The 21,616-nt window shown below is 42.7% G+C and overlaps 1 protein-coding gene across 1 annotated transcript; it reads left to right on the top strand.

The window, feature by feature from the left end:
* The first annotated feature begins 393 nt into the window (after window positions 1-393).
* Window positions 394-2,270, top strand: LOC127110954 (uncharacterized). The gene is made up of 2 exons (XM_051046169.1): window positions 394-1,362; window positions 1,992-2,270. The coding sequence occupies exons 1-2, from the start codon at window positions 394-396 to the stop codon at window positions 2,268-2,270; spliced, it is 1,248 nt and encodes a 415-aa protein (XP_050902126.1).
* Window positions 2,271-21,616: the final 19,346 nt, after the last annotated feature.

Below are 21,616 nucleotides of genomic sequence, written 5' to 3'. Positions count from 1 at the left end.
TCCTCTTTGGGACCATACGAAGGCCTCACCCAGACGAGACTCTTTTTGGGGATGTTATTGGCGGATGAGCTTTCGTCATGACAATAACCTTCCTAAATAGTGATTGATGACTTTGGGAACCTCTTAACTTTAGCATCCTCCCAAAAGGGTTTTGTCTAGTAACCAAGGATACCCACCCTCACAGCCTATATGTTGACCTACCTGTGGCTTGCATAACATCATTCATAACATGACATTCATATTATTTTATTTCCAAGGAATCTGAGTGTCATAAGTTGCAGGAATTCAAGAAGCATGGAATCAAGCAAAAGAAACATTTACTCTTTCAAGTTTAAAGACCCCGATCTAAGGAGCTTACATGACTTGGTCTCTCAAATGCACCCGGTGTACAAAATGAACTTTGGGAAGAATTATGGCAATCTGCTCAGCATCCTCAACCAACGAGTGGACCATACAACTTTAGTCACTCTAGCACAATTCTATGACCTACCTTTAAGATGTTTCACATTCCAATACTTCAAGCTAGCACCAACGTTGGAAGAATTCGAGCGTCTTGTTAGGATCCCTATGAAGAACAAGCCACTATTTGAAGGGATAGATGAATCTTTGCCCCTTGAGATCATTGCTAGCACGCTTCACATGGACGAAAAGGAGGTAGAGGCTAACCTAGAGACCAAAGGGAATACCAAAGGATTTTTGATAAATTTTCTCTTGGAAAGAGCTCATACCCTACTAAAAGCAGAAAGTTGGGACACTTGTTACTCTACTATTGCGTTAGCCATCTATGGCATCGTCCTGTTCCCAAATATGGATGGTTTCATAGACATGGCTGCTATTTGCGTTTTCCTTGCTGGAAACCCAGTACCCACCTTGTTAGATGATGTTTACTATTACATGAGCCATAGGTACACCAAGAAGAAAGGAATGATTGCTTGTTGTGCTCCTTTACTATATCAGTGGTTTCTTGAGCATCTTCCGAAGACAGGTATTTGGGTAGACCAGACAGATGTTAGTTGGCCTCAGATATTGGGATTACTCCGATCCGAAGATCTTTCTTGGTATTCCAAAGAATACATCAACATTGACATCATATTCAGCTGTGGAGATTTCCCTAATCTACCACTTGTTGGAACTCAAGGATGCGTGAATTCTAACCCGGTTTTATCACTAAGACAGCTTGGTTACCCAATAGAAGGCCCTCCAGAGGCAAGGTCTTTGGAAGCTTTCTTGTTGCTTGACTTTGGGGTTGAGAATCCTAGCTTGTTCCAACGAATCAGAGAGGCTTGGAAGAATTTCAATCGAAAAGGGAAAGCTGATTTGGGGAGAGCAAATGGGATTACAAAAGAACCATACTTTCATTGGGTAAAGGAAAGGGTGGAGATTATCAAAATGCCATTCGTCATTCGGACACCTGTACCTCTTCATGAACCTAAGCTCACCCATGTCCCTATTGAAGAAGTGGAGGAACTCAAGACCACCATGGCAAAGTTAGAAAAAGAGAATGAAGAGTTGAAGATAAAACTCCAACAAATCATCAATGAGAAAAACACCATGAAGTGGGAGCTTGAGAGAAAGGATGTACAACTTCAAGCACATGTGGAAAAGTTCAACAAAAGGAGCATAAGAGAAAAAAGATCAAACTGGGACTATAACAAGCTGACCATTGTCTAGATACTCTTAAGGGTCAATTACGACGAGCCCAGAAAGAATGTCAAGACAATGAGCATTGGTGGCATCTGGCCACAAAGGAAAACAAGACGATAAGAGATGCACTTGGGGCTCAGATAAAAGAACTCACCATTTCTGTTCGTCATGCAAAGGCTGAAGTAGATCAAGAACGCCGACTCAAGAATATAGCCACCGAAGCTTCTAGGGTTTCACCCATGATGTGGTAGGAGAAGTGTCGAGAAGTAAGAGACGCAAAAGAGTCTGCCAACTATTAGAAGAGCCAGCTAGAGTCATTACACCAAGACAACTCCATATGGTTGAAGGAACGAGAGTATGTGATTGAAGATTATGAATCCTTTAAGAAGACCATAGACTTCTTGCAAGGAGATAGGGATAAGTTCCGTGCAAAGCTCGATGGGCTAGTAGGGTTCTGTAATTGGGCGGCTAAAGAATTACCATGGAAGTTAAGAGACGCAATTGAAGTGTTGAAGGAAGATAGGACTCCTCCAGCCATAATCAGTTTCATTCTGCTCTGTAGAGGGTTGCTGAAGAGATTCAAGGAAGAACTAGAAGAGCTCCAAGCCAGAAAGCATGCAATTTAATTTTCCTATGTCTTATATTTTGTTCCTTTGACAATGTATTTCGAACAAGGGCCTTTTTTGGACCCCTACGTTATGTACTTGAATGTATGATGCTTAAAATTACTCAATTATTGTTATTCTAAGTATTTCATGTTTCTCTGAATTGCTAAACAACTAATGGAACTCGAATGATTCCCTGAAAATAAAATATGCAAAACATTCGCATCTTCATTACGCATCATGCTTCATAAAAATTCAAAAACTTACCCTACCTTTTTACCCTTTAACCAGCAACACTGACTAATCAACACCGATACGAGATGCGAAGTAACTACAAGATGAAGTTAGAGCAAGTTGAGGCTAACCAAGTTACCATGAGGATAGACATCAATACAATCCAAGAGAAAATGGATCAACTGTTGGAGACAATGCTCGCAGTTTCCCAAAGAGAGAGGGTTGTGGATGAAGAATCTAGGGCAAAAAGGAATGATAGCACGCCAGGTTTGGACCCCCAAGACGAGAGCTTCATACCCGCCAAGAAGAGACCGGTTCATATACCGGTAGGAGGCAAAGGAGATGGGGATCGTGCAGAGCCTTCTGATGCGTCTACTCATCATGGATCCGAAATTGGAGATGACTCGTACGATGCTTTCTATGTGCCTGATCAACTGAAGCCTAAGAATATTCCAGATCCTGCTGCAGATAGGCTTCGTACCTTGGAAAAGAAGATCAAAGCTATAGAGGGGAATAATATCTTCGACGCCTCTGCCATGAACATGCGTTTGGTATCAAATTTAGTCATCCCAGCTAAATTTAAAACTCCTGATTTTGAGAAATACAAAGGACAGAATTGCCCAAGAATTCACCTGGTAATGTACTTCAGGAAAATGGTTGCTCATACCGAAAACGACAAACTGCTTATCCACTGTTTCCAAGACGGTCGAAGTGGAGAGTCTCTAAGATGGTACATGATTTTAGAGCAAAGGCGGATTCAAAACTGGGAGGATTTGGCTGACGCATTTCTTCGTCAGTACAAATATAACTTAGATATGGCACCCGACCGAATGCAGTTACAAGGGATGGCCATGAAAGAAAATGAGTCATTTAAATAATACGCCCAGTGATGGAGAGAGTTGGCTGCTCAGGTAGAGCCACCATTGTCTGAAAAGGAAATGACTGGAATATTTGTGGACACCTTGAAGGACCCATTCTTTGATAGATTAGTAAGTAGTGCAGCGTCCAACTTTGCGCATCAAGTCACAATCAGAGATCGCATAGAGAAAGGGTTGAGGGATGGAAAGATTCCAGGATCTATGGTAGCCCCTAGCGCACCGAAAAAGTATTTTGGAGGCTTCCAGAAGAAAAGAGAAGGTGAAACAAACGCTATATCCAGAGGCTATAAGGGGAAGCAACAGGCTTCATATGGCCAAGTCGCCGTCGTGGTACCCATACCTTATCAACAACCAATGCAGCAACAACAAGTGTATCAACCACAACATCAACAACATCATCAACAGCAAAACATCGCGCCACTAAGATAATTCAAGCCAAGGCCTCCAAGAAGGAAACTTGAACCTTTACTAGTACCTTATAGCCAAATATTCCCATATCTGCAAAAGGAGGTCCTTCTGACATTAAGGGAGCTAAAATCGGTTGTTTTTCCATATCCACTCGGATATGACGCTAACGCCCATTATGAATTTCACATGGGAGCGCCCGGTCATACCTTGGAGAATTGTTTTGAATTTCAAAATCGGGAACAAGACGTGATCGAAGCAAAGGCTATCTCCTTCACTCCGAGGCGCCCGAACGTGAACACCAATCCCATGCCAACACATAAGAATGCTTCCGTCAGTGCCATTGAGAAGAGAGATTAAGGTAAATTGGTCCATAAGGTTGAAGAGATTCAAACCCTTATCACCAGGATTGGAGCATAATTGCTGAAAAGTGATCTAATCCCGGAAGAGCTAGTTGCTGAAGAAAACAATAAAAAGTTGAGGAACTTTATACAACAAATGCTAAATCAAGACGAGTTACAGATAAATCACTGTGTCAAGAGCAAGCTCCAGGAAGAGATAGACGCGGTGGACATCCCTTATGATGAGGTTAATATGGAAATACCTATAAGCCCATTGGTGATAGAGTTTCCAGCACCGTTCGCGTATAAAGATGAGAAGGCGGTCCCGTGGATATATCAGCCCAGAGCTTTTAAGTAAGGGCAGGAAGACCAACCCTTGATGATTAATGAACCAAATGTCACCTCGATTGTGGGGCCGGCAGGAATGACACGAAGTGGTCGAGTGTTCGCGCCAAGAACTGCTGATACTTCTGCAAAGGCTAAAGGGAAGGAAGCTGTTGTCCAGATCCTCATCCCGAATCAAGAAATGCAAGACATGCACCTGTCTCCTAAAGCGGCAGTCACTCGTGAAGAGGTTGAGGAATTTATGAGAATAATCAAGAAGAGTGATTATAAAGTGGTGGTCCAGCTGAATCAAACACCTTCAAAAATCTCCATGTTATTTTTATTGCTCAACTCAGAAGCACACAAGAATTCGTTGTTGAGAGTATTGAGCGCAACACATATCATGAAAGACATAACGATAGAACAGTTTGACAATGTGGTAGCTTGTGTGACTACGGGAATTTCTTGGGTTTTAACGATGATGAACTGCCGATCGAGAGAAAGAACCATAACAAGGCCCTACATATCTCCTTGAAATGCATAGACACTATACTATCGAGGGTATTAGTGGACACAGGTTCCTCGCTGAACGTCATGCCGAAGATAACTTTGATAAAGTTGCCAATGGAAGGGATAAGTATGAAGCCCATCACCCTAATCGTAAAGGCATTTGATGGATCAAGGCGAGCAGTGATAGGAGAGGTTGACTTACCAACCAAGATAGGTCCAACTATTTTCAATATCACGTTCCAGGTCATGGACATACATCCCGGTTATAGTTGCCTACTTGGGAGACCATGGATTCACTCCGCAGGCGCCGTCACCTCCCCTCTACATAAAAAGCTGAAATTCATTACAAATGACAAGATGATTGTGATTGGAGGGGAGGAGGATATCTTGGTTAGCCACTTGACATCTTTCCGGTATATCGAGGTGGATGGCGAGATAACTGAGACACCATTCCAATCCTTGGAAGTGGTAAATATGATGGTCATCCAACAGACATTGGAGACCCCGGAATCAGGACCGTCCATGGCCTCGTGGCAAGGAGCTAAGATTGTTATGGAAAGTGAAAATACTCAAGACAGGGGCAAAGTGGTGGAAGTGAAAGACAAACGAGACAAGTTTGCCCTGGGTATGACCCATCATCAAATAAAACCGGTAACCAACATGAAAAAGAGCAGATTCCTTCTGTAGAGGAAACGTTCACCAGCGCTGGCCACATTTTTGGCAAACAGGTGGCGATGATCAGTGATGAAGATCGCGAAGAGGGGGTGTCTAGCTGGATGCAACAAGCCGCACCTAATGAAGAGTTGACAAAATGGAAGGCTGTGGAAGTTCCCCAAATTTTTCAAAAGTAATTTTATTATTTTAAATAAAACCTTGTACTCTGCTCAAGGCACAGTGGTGTGTTGTAGGGCCTCCTTTATCTTTTTCAAGAGTTTTTATATCATTAATGAAATGGCAATTTGCATCCAAATTTTTGTTCCTTTCCTTTCGTTTTTTTATTATTACAAAAAATGGCATCAATTTTTATGCACGCACTTTCTAAATAAACTGCATAAATCATATCATGCAGAAACACCACCGAGACCATTGATAACGACACTGCTAGGGTCCAATATGATTTTGATTGTCCAATCTACCAAGCTGAAGACGAAGTGGGGGAATATTGCGAACTCCCTGAAGAGTTGGCCAAATTACTCAGACAAGAAGAGAAGTTCATTCAACCACACCAGGAGGACGTTGAAGTTATCAATCTGGGAACAGAAGAAGACAAGAGGGAAGTAAGGGTAGGCGCCGCACTTCAAGATGCAGTGAAGACGAGATTGATAGAGCTCCTCCACGAATATGATGACGTGTTCGCATGGTCATGCCAAGACATGCCCGGATTAGATACTGATATCGTGACCCACAAGCTTCCCCTTAAAGAAGAATGCTCTGCTGTCAAACAAAAGCTAAGAAGAACGCGATCGGATATGGCTCTCAAGATCAGAGAAGAAGTGAGAAAGCAGTTTGACGCCGGTTTCCTGGAAGTCGTTAAGTACCCACAATGGGTTGCCAACATTGTACCGGTACCGAAGAAAGATGGGAAAGTCCGCATGTGCGTAGACTACCGAGACTTAAACAGAGCCAGTCCCAAGGACGATTTCCCATTACCTCACATTGATGTATTGGTGGATAACACGGCTCAGTTCTACGTATTTTCCTTTATGGATGGCTTCTCTGGATACAACCAAATTAAAATGGATCCCGAGGACATGGAGAAAACCACGTTCATTACCCCTTGGGGAACTTTTTGTTACAAAGTAATGTCGTTTGGATTAAAGAACGCTGGGGCAACATATCAACGTGCCATGGTGACTCTCTTTCACAACATGATTCATGAAGAGATTGAGGTGTATGTTGGCGACATGATTGCCAAATCCCAGACAGAAGAAGAACATATCACTAACCTGGGGAAACTGTTTGCTCGTTTGAGGAAGTTTAGGTTGAGACTTAATCCTAACAAATGCACATTTGGGGTTCGATCTAGGAAGCTTTTAGGCTTTATCGTAAGCCAAAAAGGAATTGATGTAGATCCCGACAAGGTTCGAGCCATTCAGAACATGCCTGCACCAAAGACTGAGAAGGAGGTTCGTGGTTTCTTGGGGAGACTAAATTACATCGCCAAGTTCATCTCTCACCTTACTGCCACGTGTAAACCAATATTCAAGCTTCTAAGGAAAAATCAAGGCGTGGAGTGGAATGATGACTGCCAAATAGCCTTTAATAAAATCAAGGAATACTTGCAAGAGCCGCCGATTCTGATGCCCCCTGCAGAAGGGAGACCTCTCATCATGTATTTAACCGTCCCCGGCGAGTCCATGGGTTGTGTATTGGGACAGCAATATGAGACTGGTAGAAAAGAGCATGCCATATATTATCTAAGCAAAAAATTTAATGAGTGTGAGACCAGATATTCGTTACTCGATAAGACTTGTTGTGCACTCGCATGGGCCGCTAGGCGTTTTAGGCAGTACATGCTAACTCATACAACTTGGTTGGCATCTAAAATGGATCCCATCAAGTACATATTTGAGAAACCAGCTCTCACCGGTAGGATTTCCCGATGGCAGATGTTGTTATCAGAATACGATATTCAATATATCGCACAAAAGTCAATCAAGGGAAGCGCATTAGCATACCATCTTGCTCACCAACCACTAGAGGATTACCAACCTTTGAAGTTTGACTTCCCAGACAAGGACATCATGGTTGTTAAGGATACTGAAGACTCCGAACTAGAGGAGAGTCATGAGCCAAAAGCAGGCTGGACTCTCATGTTCGATGGCGCCTCAAATGCAATAGGCCATGGAATTGGGGCAGTGTTGATGTCTCCCAAGAATTTCCATCTACCGTTCACCGCAAAGCTCTATTTTACCTGCACGAATAACATGGTCGAGTATGAAGCTTGCATATTAGGGTTGGAAGAAGCTATTGAGTTGAAGATCAAGATACTAGAAGTATTTGGGGATTCCGCTCTAGTGATACATCAGATCAGAGGTGATTAGGAAACAAGACATGCTAACCTAATTCCATACCGGGATTACGTGCTGAAGTTACTCCCAAAATTCGACAAAGTCACCTTCTCTCATATTCCTCGAGAAGAGAATCAAATGGAAGATGCCTTAGCAACGCTGGCTTCCATGTACAAATTAATATGGCCCAACCATCAGCCTCACATTGAAATTAGGCGTTTTGACGAATCTGCACATTGCTTGACGACAGCAGAAGAGCCAGATAATAAACCCTGGTTCTTTGATATCAACCAATATCTGGAAAAGCGGGAATATCCGGCATAAGCTTCCAGCCTTGACAAAAGGACCCTCTGGAGGTTGGCATCAAAATTCCTCTTGAACGGGGAGGTATTGTACAAGCAAAACTATGACATGGTTTTATTGAGGTGTGTGGACGAACACGAAGCTGATCAGCTTATGAAGGACATACACGAAGGGTCTTTTGGCACGCACGCAAATGGGAATGCCATGGCAAAGAAAGTCCTAAGGGCAGGTTACTACTGGTTAACGGTGGAAGTCGAATGTTATCATTACACCAGAGCATGCTACAAATGCCAAATCTATGCTGACAAAATACATGTACCGCCTACCCCGCTGAATGTTATAGCATCACCTTGGCCTTTCTCTATGTGGGGCATCAACATGATTGAAATGATAGAACCCAAAGCATCTAATGAACACAGATTTATCTTGGTGGCCATAGACTACTTCACCAAATGGGTGGAAGCCGCATCTTATGCGAATGTCACGAAGCACGTAGTCGCCCATTTCTTAAAAAACAACATCATATGTCGATATGGGATTCCCAACAAAATCATCACTGATAACGGGTCCAATCTCAACAACAATACCATGGAGGAATTATGCATAACGTTCAAGATCGAGCATCACAACTCATCACCATATCGGCCTAAGATGAATGGGGCTGTTGAAGCTGCGAACAAAAATATCAAGAAAATCATCCAAAAGATGGTTGTCACGTACCAGGATTGGCATGAGATGTTACCTTTTACGTTACATGGATATCGCACGTCGGTACGAAATTCAACAGGGGAAACCCCTTATTCCTTGGTATACGGCTGTTAGATGCCCAAAAGTACTTATTTGAGCTATCATATGTGGGCATCTTTCACTCTTTTGCCTTGCTAAAATTGTCAAAATCACACTTGTTTCACATGAAATGCATTACATTGATAAACAAGCTTGGTGCCTTTGATGTGTTTGTTATTGTGCAGGAAAGGCATGAATTAATTGATAATAAAGACACAAGAGAATTGGCAAAGGAACCAAAGAAAAGGAGCATTTCATCTGCCTGCTCGCTAGGCGAGGTTGTGGCGAAGAATGGGTTCGCTAGGCGTGCTCCTGGCGAACTGCTCCAGTAAATTAGCAAATTAATTCGCTAGGCGAGCTCATGGCGAAGTCTGCAGCGAATTCATTCTGTTTTGGTGAAAAAGTGCAGCCAGCACTCACTCGCTAGGCGAGGCTCTAGCGAGTCCCCAGCGAGCATTCCAGTAGCAAAACCTCTCAACCTCGCTGGGGGCGAGCTTGAGGCGTTTACTTCGCTAGGCGAAGATATGTTCGCTAGGCGAACATGACAGTTTAGCAGGCCCTGTTTGCTCTGGACGCAGGGGCTTTTTGTGCCCATTTTAGGCCCTCGCTAGGCGAGCTATTCTGCTCGCCTAGCGAACATGACAGTTCTGCACTTGTCTATAAGTAGCAGGTGCCACTTTTGGGCACCAGACCTCATTTTTTACCAACTTTTCCATTTTTTGTACTTTCTTCTAGATATTTTACAGCATTGTTTGGTGGGAGATTTTATGCCCTAATTTCATTTCTCTTCATCTAGCAACCATCTTCCACAAAAAGAAGGTGGATTCCCATCCAACATCGATTATCCGACTTGGATGTTGATCAACCTTCTTTCGTTACTTGCCGACCAAGCTACCATGAAAATGAGTAGCTAAGTCTTCCATTTGTCAAGGTTAGATGTAGGTGATTGCTAGCTTTGTGTGTAAATGTAAGGATCCTCATATGTAAACTCTTTAACGGTAAATATATGATGAAAACTTTGTTTCTATTTAAAACTCTTTGTGTTGGTATTTGATCGAGAGATGTTTACCGATTCTCGACCTAGGTTTTCATCCAAACTTTGTCGTTAGCTAGAGATAGTAACGAATGATTTTGTTCACCATAAGGTTGAACCAAAAAGTTGGCATTTTGATAGATTGTGTTCGAGAGAAACAATGGATCAAAATGGCAAAACTCACAATGGGTGTTCAAGAGAAACGCATTGAGAGGACTTTGTGAAATAATTTATCATCTAAAGGAGTTTATAAGATTGTTGACCGAGCAAATACATGCAAAGCAAATGTAATCATTGAAACCTAACTTTGACAATATTTATCATATTAATCAAAACATAACTTTTTCCGCAATTAATTACTTTGTATGCAAGATAACTTGATTAAAACCAAAACCCTAGTGTTACATTAAGTTAAGATTAACTCAACCATTGAACGGCAGTGATATCTTACAATCTCTGTGGATACGATAACAAAAACCCGACACTTAAAAACTATCTCAACAAAATGGCGCCGTTGCCGGGGATTGTAAATTGATCTTGCAAGCATCGCAATGGTTGTTTAAGTTTTAGCTTGTGAATTTTTAACTTGTGCTTGTAATTTGTTTGGTTTAGTGCGCAGCTTACGTTTTATGCGAGGGCAAATCCCTGTGGACGAACTTCTTTTTGATCCTGAGATCGAGAGAACCGCAAGGAGGCTCAATATCAAAACGAGACGTAGGAGGCAACAAGCTAGACAACGCCAAGAGCAAGGAGAGAGTTCTTCAACCACAAATCCACCACCATTCATACCAAACATGGAGCCACCACCACCACCGCATATTTCTACTCCATGTATCAACAGTCCAAGGAACACCGCTCAGTTTGCCAATCACACAGGAAGGCAAGCTGAGATGAAGACGGGAACTCTGAATTTATTGTATGGGAGTCCATTCACCGGAATGGACCATGAAGACCCATTTGCTTTTCTCACAAAATTCTATGAGATAGCATTGGCTGCCGGAGTGGATCAGGCTCAGGAGCTTCCGTTGTTCAGACGTTTATTTCCCCACGCTTTGCTCGGTAAAGCAAAGGATTGGTATCTCGATCAAACACCAGCCGTAATGACAGACTGGAATATGTTAGAAGAGAAATTCATTGAAAGATTTTTCTCCCACAACCGATTCATGGAGTCAAAGACGGCCATCTCGGTGTTTTCTCAAGGAACCAGTGAATCTTTGAATGAAGCGTGGGAAAGATTCAAGTCCATGCTTAGAAAATGTAAAGGGCATGGATTTGATGAATTGACTCAAATCCATATTTTCAGAAATGGACTTCAACCAAACTGTAAGACGTTGTTGGATGCCACCTCGGGTGGCTCGTTGATGTCAAAAAGTGCCGAAGAAGCCACCAATATTATCAACCATATGGCTTTGAATGATCTTCAAAGTCAAAGTCGTGGAAATTCTTTGAAGAAGGCGGGAGTGCTTGAGTTAGGGACGAATGATGCCATCCTTGCCCAAAACAAGCTAATCTCACAACAAGTGGAACTCTTAACACAACAAATCAAATAGTTAAGAGAACCGTCAAAAGCTAAACAAATAGCTTGTTGTGAACTTTGTAAAGGTGAACATGACACCGGATTTTGTCCACCTCCCGGTTTTGACGAAGTAAACTACATGGCCAATCAACGGGATTATCAACCGAGACAACAACAACAACCTTATCAACCGCACCAACAACAACAACAACAACAATTCCAAGGGAACCAAGGGTTCCAACCTAGGAGTAACTATTACCATAACCAAGGTTATGGGGGTGGTTCTTCTAGCCGTCAAAACCCTCCGCAAAATCCGTATCAATCTCCACAACCGCCGGTCGTCAATTCTAAATTGGAAGACACATTGACGCAATTCATGCAAATGTCAATGGCCAATCAAAAGAGTAATGACGCGGCCATAAAAAATCTTGAAACTCAAGTTGGGCAACTTGCCAAGCAACTTGCTGAACAACAAACCGGTCCTTCTTTTTCGGCTAATACGCAAACAAATCCTAAGGAGCATTGTAAGGCGATTATGACGAGAAGTGGGAGGGAGTTGGGTAGTGAGAATGAAAAAAGAGTTGAGAGTGAACGAAAAGAGAAAGAGGAAGAAATTGTGGAGGAAATAGTAGAGGAAAATGTTGATGGTGAAGTAGGAGTGTGGAGTGATGAGGAAGTAGTTGAAAAGAATAAACATAATGGTGAAGTTGAAAATGAAAAAAATGTGGAGATTGAGGAGAATAAAAGTGATGAGGTAATAAGGGAGGTAGTGAAGAAGCCTAGATGGAAAAGTGCTAGAATTGCAAAGGGAAAGGAGGTAGTGAGCGCTACTCCGGTCCAAAATCTTCCTTACCCTCATGCTCCCTCCAAAAGGGAAAATGAACGGCATTACGCCCGGTTCATGGATATTTTTAAACAGTTGCAAATCAACATTCCGTTTGCTGAAGCTTTGGAACAAATGCCAAAGTATGCCAAATTTATGAAGGACATACTAACCAAAGAGCGGAGGTATACGGAACCGGAGACCATCGTCCTTGATGCGAGCTGTAGTGCCATTATTCAAAGGACGCTTCCTAAGAAAGAGGTTGATCCGGGAAGAGTTACATTGCCGGTTAAAATTGGTGATGTGTATGTCGGAAAGGGACTTATTGACTTGGGGTCAAGCATAAATCTTATACCTTTGTCAATTATCAAGAGGCTTGGCAACATCGAGATTAAGTCCATCCGAATGACATTGCAATTGGCGGATAAGTCGACGACCCATCCTCAAGGTCGACAAATTCTTTTTCCCGGTGGATTTTATTGTAATTGATATGGAGGAAGATGATGATGCTCCGCTCATATTGGGCCGACCATTCATGAAGACCGCAAGAATGATGATAGATGTTGATGACGGTTTAATGAAGGTGCGTGTTCAAAATGAGGAGGTCACATTTGATCTATTCGAGGCGATGAAGCACTCCAAGGATAGAAATGATAGCTTTCGCATCGATGTGATTGAAGACGCTATTATGGAAGTTTCAAAGCATGTTCATGAGATATCTCCTATGGAGTTAGCTCTTGACGACTCATTGGAGGTTTTCACTGTTGAAGAGGAGCTAGCTCTTGAGGAATGCTTGAAGGAACTTGATATCTTGGAAGACCTACAACCGTGGGAAGTAGAGGAAGAAAATTTGAAAAAGGAGGTAATTGACGAGAAAGCGCCAATTGAATTAAAAGAGTTACCTTCGACTTTGAAATATGTGTTTCTAGATGAGACCGAGGGGAAGCCGGTCATCATAAGCAACCTTTTGACAAAAGAAGAAGAAGCCCGTCTTATCATTGTGCTCAAAACCAATCAAGAAGCTATGGGTTGGACTCTTTCCGATCTTAAAGGAATTAGTCCATCCTATTGTATGCACAAGATTTTGATGGAGGAGGATTTCAAGCCGGTGGCTCAACCACAACGCCGCTTAAATCCTACGATGAAAGAGGTTGTAAGAAAGGAAGTGGTGAAGCTTTTGGATGCGGGAATGATTTACCCGATCTCGGATAGTCCGTGGGTGAGTCCCGTGCACGTGGTTCCGAAGAAGGGTGGAATGACCGTAATCCGAAATGACAAAGACGAATTGATCCCGACTAAAGTTGCCACGGGGTGGAGAATGTGTATCGATTATAGACGGTTGAATACCGCGACTCGTAAGGACCATTTCCCACTCCCATTTATGGATCAAATGCTTGAAAGACTATCGGGCCAACAATACTATTGTTTTTTGGACGGCTACTCCGGGTACAACCAAATTGCGGTTGACCCGGTTGATCATGAGAAGACGGCTTTCACGTGTCCGTTTGGAGTGTTCGCATACAGAAAAATGCCCTTTGGGCTATGCAATGCACCGGCGACCTTCCAACGATGTGTCCAAGCCATTTTTGCCGATCTAATAGAGAAAACAATGGAAGTCTTCATGGATGACTTCTCGGTATTTGGTGGGACGTTTAGTCTATGCTTGGCAAATTTGAAGACGGTGTTGGAAAGGTGTGTGAAGACCAATTTGGTGCTAAATTGGGAAAAGTGTCACTTCATGGTGACCGAGGGGATCGTGCTAGGCCACAAAGTTTCTCAAAGGGGGCTTGAAGTGGATAGAGCTAAGGTTGAAGTAATTGAAAAATTACCCCCTCCGGTGAATGTGAAGGGCATCCGTAGTTTTTTGGGGCACGCGGGGTTCTACCGGCGCTTCATCAAGGACTTCTCAAAGGTGGCTAAGCCTTTGAGCAATTTACTCGCCAAAGATCAGGTATTTCTCTTCACCGACGATTGTTTGCAAGCTTTCGAGGTTTTAAAAGAAAAATTGGTTACCGCTCCAATAATAGTCGCTCCCGATTGGAATGAAAATTTTGAATTAATGTGTGACGCGAGTGACTATGCCGTTGGAGCGGTACTTGGCCAAAGAAAGGACAAAACTTTTCATGCTATACATTATGCGAGTAAGGTTCTTAACGAGGCTCAAATAAATTATGCCACAACGGAAAAAGAACTACTCGCAATAGTGTATGCGCTAGAAAAGTTTAGGTCCTATCTTATAGGGTCTAAAGTCGTTGTGTTCACCGACCACGCGGCGATTAAATATCTGTTAACCAAGCCGGATTCGAAGCAAAGGCTCATCCGTTGGATCCTCTTGTTACAAGAATTCGATGTAGAAATCAAAGACAAGAAGGGGTCAGAAAACTTGGTAGCGGATCATTTATCCCGCTTAGTGAATGTCGAGGTAACCGCATCTGAACAGGAAATCCGGGAAGAATTTCCTGATGAAAAATTGTTTAAGGTTCAAGTTAGGCCATGGTTTGCAGACTTTGCAAACCACAAGGCTAGTGGTTTTGTGCCTGCCGACCTAACTTCGAACCAAAAGAGGAAGTTCCTTTCAGATGCGAAGTACTATGTTTGGGATGACCCATACTTGTTTAAGTTGGGTAGCGATAACCTGTTAAGGAGATGCGTAACTGGTGATGAAGCCCAGAGCATCCTTTGGCATTGTCACAACTCGCCTTATGGCGGACATTATAATGGTGTGAGAACGGCCACTAAAATTCTCCAATCGGGATTTTATTGGCCAACTATTTTCAAAGACGCACATGTTCATGCGCAAAGTTGTGACAGTTGCCAAAGAAGTGGTGGGATAGGTAAAAGAGACGAGATGCCTCTGCAAAACATCCAAGAAGTGGAAGTATTTGACTGTTGGGGCATAGATTTTGTAGGACCTTTCCCACCCTCTTATGGGAATGAGTACATGCTTGTTGCTGTTGATTATGTCTCTAAGTGGGTTGAGGCGATTGCCTCACCTCGGGCGGATGCCAAAACGGTGATAAATTTTTTAAAGAAAAACATCTTTTCCCGTTTTGGAACCCCCCGAGTGTTGATAAGTGACGGAGGGTCACACTTTTGCAATGCACCTTTGGAAACAATTCTAAAACATTATGGTGTGTCGCATCGGGTGACAACTCCGTACCACCCTCAGGCTAACGGGCAAGCGGAGGTCTCTAATCGTGAGATTAAGAGAATCCTCGAAAAAACCGTGTCTAATTCAAAGAAAGAGTGGTCCCAAAAATTGGACGAAGCATTATGGGCCTACCGTACGACCTTTAAAGCTCCAATTGGCCTAACTCCTTTTCAATTGGTATTTGGTAAAACTTGCCATTTGCCGGTTGAATTGGAGCACAAGGCCTTGTGGGCCCTAAAGTTTTTAAATTTTGAACATGAGTTGGCCGGTAACAAAAGGAAAGTACAACTTCTTGAGTTGGAGGAGATGCGCAATGCCGCATACCACTCAAGTTGGTTGTACAAGGAAAAAGCGAAGAAGTATCATGACAAGAAGATCTGTAACAAAGAATTTGTGCCCGGACAATTGGTCTTATTGTTCAACTCCCGGTTGAAGTTGTTTCCCGGGAAGTTGAAGTCAAAATGGTCCGGGCCATTTCGGGTGAAAGAAGTAAAAGAGTACGGGGCCATTATCATTGAAGACATGGACGAGAAAGACAGTTGGACCGTGAACGGCCAACGGTTGAAAGTGTATCTCGGCGGTCATGTGGATCGCGAGAGTTGTGCTCAGCCGCTCGATGCTCCTCTGTGAGCATCGCACCGTCGAGCTTAGCCGACGTTAAACAAGCGCTAGTTGGGAGGCACCCCAACATTGTAAGTATTTATTGTTTTATGTATCATGTTGAATTTTGTTACAGTGTGCGAAATCAGGCTGGATGACTTGCAAGTGCTGCATTTGCAAATGCACTTGCTGTCATGCTCGCTTGCAGCTCGCTAGGCGAGACAGAAGCGAGCATGCTCGCAAGCTGCTCGCTAGGCGAGGCAGCAGCGAGCGCTGCAGTACTGTTTTCTATTTAAACACCTCAGCAGAGCCATTTTGCCCTACCTTCAAAAATTTGTCTGAACGGCTCTGCTGAGGATTTCGTGCGTGGCTTCTCAAACTCCCTCTGTTGCATCTTTATCACCGACACGTGCTTCTTTCGCCAATTGCAAACTCTCCCCACTTCTCTTTTCCAAATCCGTGTACCAAAGGTTGGCCCTACTTCTTTTTCCTTTTGTTTACTCTTAAATTCCAAATATGCATAGCAAATAGGATAAATGTGGTATGGGAAACATTGAGGTTGCATGAGATATTGTGGAGTTTGCAATGTTAGGTCATTTAGGTTTTCAAATTGGGGATTTCATCTATTTTAGGTTTTGCATGCAATTAGCCAATCCCCAATAGCATATAACGATTCATTGTCATTAGAAATCATTAGGTTCTGTGTGGGAACCATAGAGTACGGGTATTGGGAGAAACATCTTTGAAAATGCAGAAAATCCCAAAACCCGTAAGGTTCGCTAGCAGCTCGCTAGGCGACCTGGGGCGAATGTTCGCTGCCTCTGCGCAAAGCGAGGCAGCAGCGAACATGACAGTATTTTGAATTATGTTTTAATGGCTAATCTGTTTGTTGGTGTGTATTGTTTCTTTGTATATTTTGCAGAATGGAGTCTAGATCTGGAGCTGGTAAGAAAAGAAAGGGAGATGCGACTACTTCCAGGACCGTGCCGATTCAATTCGACCACGACAAGTTTGTAGGCCCGAAACAAGCGGCACGTTACATCGCTTTGGAGAAGCGAAAAATCCTTCCTGAGAGGCGTTTTCTGATCAACCCGCAGGGCACTTACAGAACTTTTGCCGGGTTGATAGACGCCAAGAAGTGGGATAGGTTGATAAGCCCCGTGGAGCATTACGACATTGGTACAGTGCGGGAGTTTTATGCTAACGCACTGCCCGACGACGACGAGCCCTTCACTTGGGTTTCTAGAGTTGCCGGGCGTACTATTCCTTTTGACCGGGATGCGATCAACAGAATCCTAGGGGAACCGCTCCAGCTGGGAGCTGATCAGAGAGACCAGTACCACACCGACCTCAGACTTCATCGAGACGTCGCTGCCATTGCCACCGACCTGCTTTTGGCTGGGAGATCGGTTGAGCCGAACCCATCTGGGGTTCCTGTGAGATATCACCGGGAGGACATGACTCCCATGGCTCAGCTGATTCTACTTCTGGTTTTAACCAACATCCAACCCAAATCACATACCTCTACTGTGCCAATCCCAGTGGCACATTTAGTCCATTCCATCCTCACTAATGTTGAGATTGATGTGGCGAGGATAATCGCCAATGAGCTGAAGACTGTGGTTGAGAGTGGGCTGAAATCGGGGGCTCGTGTGAATTGCCCACTGGCCTTCCCGTGTTTGATTATGAGCTTATGTGTTCAGGCTAGGGTGAGACTTCCGTCTCGTGGACAGGTTAGGATCCCGGCTCCAATTGATGATCGGTGTGTGGCTAAGTATTGTAGAGCTAAGACTACTGCAGGCAGTGCGGCCTCGGGAAGTACTCGGGCTGCTGATGGTCCTAGTGCTTCTTCTCCCGGACTTGATCCGTACCTGAGGGCTGTTTGTGACTACAGTTTTGAGTGGATGGCAGCATCCCAAAGAGCTATGATTGACATGCACAACAGTATGCAGAGGTTGGAGCTGCAAGGTAATGACCCCTCCGGTGCTCGAGCATTGTTAGCGCGTGAGCAGTTTATGCTCAACGCTAATTGGCCTGTGGACAGGCCAGTCTATGGTGAGGGGGAGGGAGCTGAAGCTGAGGATGATGATATTGATGATGAGGCTACCGGTTCTGAAGCCGGTAGTGAGGAGGAGTCTTGAGCCCTTAATGGGTTGATTATTTGTATTTTCAGTTTTTATGTTATTTTTTAGTTGTATTTTCGAATTTTGTATTTTGACCATGGGTTGTACTATTGGGGTGTGTTGTCCCCCACGAACAAAATTTTATTTTTCAGTTAATGTTATTTAAATTATGTTTTTAATTTTGAGTGTTTAATAAATTTTTGGTTGAATGAGTGGCAAACCCTTCTAGATTGGTTGCTCCTCAAGAAATACCCAATGAAGGTGCATCCGAGCTTGGATGGCAATGATAAGAATAACAAGTGAATGAAGCTAAGGTACATGGTTACCGTCGGCTAGAATTTTAGAATGCATTAGGAACTTTACTCTTTTTGGTAAATTGAATATTGTCTTTGTGCAACATAATTGAATGAATGTTTCATCTAGAACTTAAAACCACAAATTGTGAGGAAACCTCCATTGTTCACCTAAATGCTGGATTCTAATAAGTTTTGTTGATTCATGTGATTCATTCTTTGTCTTTTATTATTGTGAAATTGTGGAAGCAATTAGAAATGATCAAGGCACTTGTTTTCTTTCGAGCACAACTACATCCAAAAATAACTTACCTGTGAGCAGAGAGAGTATTTGTTAACCCCTTTGAGCCTAAACAGTTGAATCTCGGCTTGAAATAAAGCGAGATCTCAAAAATCTTTTTTTACACAACCCAGAAAATCTTGATTATTGTTCTTTTGCCGTAAAAAGTTAAGAGCATTCACTTAGGGTGTGGAAGAAATAAGTTGGGGAGAACGAAAAAGAATTGGTAAGTACCACAACTCTAGAAAAAGAAAAGAAAAACCGAGCAAGCATAGAAAAATATATGTATAGAAAATGTAGAAAATAAACATCTGTTTTGTATATTTGATGTGAAAGAAAAGAACAAAAATAGAAAGAATGAAAAAATGCTTGCTTGGAAGAAAAATAGTGAAAAATAAAAGTGGAGTTGTGGAATATGTGTTATGAAGGTTACAAATAAGAAACAAATGAAACAAGTCGAGTAGTGTGAATAATACTGTGAATGTCTCTTTTGCATCGGCACTTTCGTTTCAATGGCCTTAGAAATGACCCTTGTTTGTTAACCTAACCAAGCTTCAACCGAAAAGCCCTTAGTGATCTTTATGCTTCCACAATACCATTTTTAATTGATTAGACATTGTATGAATCTGTTTGATTTCTTCATTATTTGTTAGAGAGTGAGATTAGTCCCGCGGTTGCATACGCGCAAAATCTTCATTCCTTATTCGAAGAGGAGAGATAGGATGATTCATTCAGAATAGTATTGTTGTAAATAGACAAATATTTTGCATTGCTATTTAAGTTTTAGTTCCTAGGTATTATTTTATTCGAACCGTGGGAACTTGTATTTGCTGATTTTGCTTGTGTTTGAGCCGTTTATCCAACTTCGGAGAAACCGTTTCTTAAAGCAAATCCTCTTGTCCTTCAAGAGGCATACTTTGCTTGAGGACAAGCAAGAATCTAGTTGGGGAGAGTTGTTAGATGCCCAAAAGTACTTATTTGAGCTATCATATGTGGGCATCTTTCACTCTTTTGCCTTGCTAAAATTGTCAAAATCACACTTGTTTCACATGAAATGCATTACATTGATAAACAAGCTTGGTGCCTTTGATGTGTTTGTTATTGTGCAGGAAAGGCATGAATTAATTGATAATAAAGACACAAGAGAATTGGCAAAGGAACCAAAGAAAAGGAGCATTTCATCTGCCTGCTCGCTAGGCGAGGTTGTGGCGAAGAATGGGTTCGCTAGGCGTGCTCCTGGCGAACTGCTCCAGTAAATTAGCAAATTAATTCGCTAGGCGAGCTCATGGCGAAGTCTGCAGCGAATTCATTCTGTTTTGGTGAAAAAGTGCAGCAAGCACTCACTCGCTAGGCGAGGCTCTAGCGAGTCCCCAGCGAGCATTCCAGTAGCAAAACCTCTCAACCTCGCTGGGGGCGAGCTTGAGGCGTTTACTTCGCTAGGCGAAGATATGTTCGCTAGGCGAACATGACAGTTTAGCAGGCCCTGTTTGCTCTGGGCGCAGGGGCTTTTTGTGCCCATTTTAGGCCCTCGCTAGGCGAGCTATTCTGCTCGCCTAGCGAACATGACAGTTCTGCACTTGTCTATAAGTAGCAGGTGCCACTTTTGGGCACCAGACCTCATTTTTTACCAACTTTTCCATTTTTTGTACTTTCTTCTAGATATTTTACAGCATTGTTTGGTGGGAGATTTTATGCCCTAATTTCATTTCTCTTCATCTAGCAACCATCTTCCACAAAAAGAAGGTGGATTCCCATCCAACATCGATTATCCGACTTGGATGTTGATCAACCTTCTTTCGTTACTTGCCGACCAAGATACCATGAAAATGAGTAGCTAAGTCTTCCATTTGTCAAGGTTAGATGTAGGTGATTGCTAGCTTTGTGTGTAAATGTAAGGATCCTCATATGTAAACTCTTTAACGGTAAATATATGATGAAAACTTTGTTTCTATTTAAAACTCTTTGTGTTGGTATTTGATCGAGAGATGTTTACCGATTCTCGACCTAGGTTTTCATCCAAACTTTGTCGTTAGCTAGAGATAGTAACGAATGATTTTGTTCACCATAAGGTTGAACCAAAAAGTTGGCATTTTGATAGATTGTGTTCGAGAGAAACAATGGATCAAAATGGCAAAACTCACAATGGGTGTTCGAGAGAAACGCATTGAGAGGACTTTGTGAAATAATTTATCATCTAAAGGAGTTTATAAGATTGTTGACCGAGCAAATACATGCAAAGCAAATGTAATCATTGAAACCTAACTTTGACAATATCTCTCATATTAATCAAAACATAACTTTTTCCGCAATTAATTACTTTGTATGCAAGATAACTTGATTAAAACCAAAACCCTAGTGTTACATTAAGTTAAGATTAATTCAACCATTGAACGGCAGTGATATCTTACAATCTCTGTGGATACGATAACAAAAACCCGACACTTAAAAACTGTCTCAACAACGGCATGGAAGCAGTTCTCCCTATAGAAGTGGAGATCCCCTCTATGAGAGTCTTGATGGAGGCAAAGCTAGACGAGGCAGAATGGGTTCGATCAAGGTACGGCGAGCTCAACCTTATTGAGGAGAAACGCTTGAAAGCATTAGGTCATGGTCAACTCTATCAGAGGGGTCTTAAGAAGGCATTCGACAAGAAAGTTCGTCCCAGGGTGTTTCAAGAAGGGGAATTGGTGCTGAAGAAAATCTTGCCCATTCACAAGGACTCCAGAGGGAAATGGACACCAAATTATGAAGGTTCA

The sequence above is a fragment of the Lathyrus oleraceus genome, chromosome 1 (genome assembly GCF_024323335.1).
Source record: "Lathyrus oleraceus cultivar Zhongwan6 chromosome 1, CAAS_Psat_ZW6_1.0, whole genome shotgun sequence".
In the NCBI taxonomy this organism is placed as follows: domain Eukaryota; kingdom Viridiplantae; phylum Streptophyta; class Magnoliopsida; order Fabales; family Fabaceae; genus Lathyrus; species Lathyrus oleraceus.
This window is presented reverse-complemented; position numbering and strand designations above follow the sequence as displayed.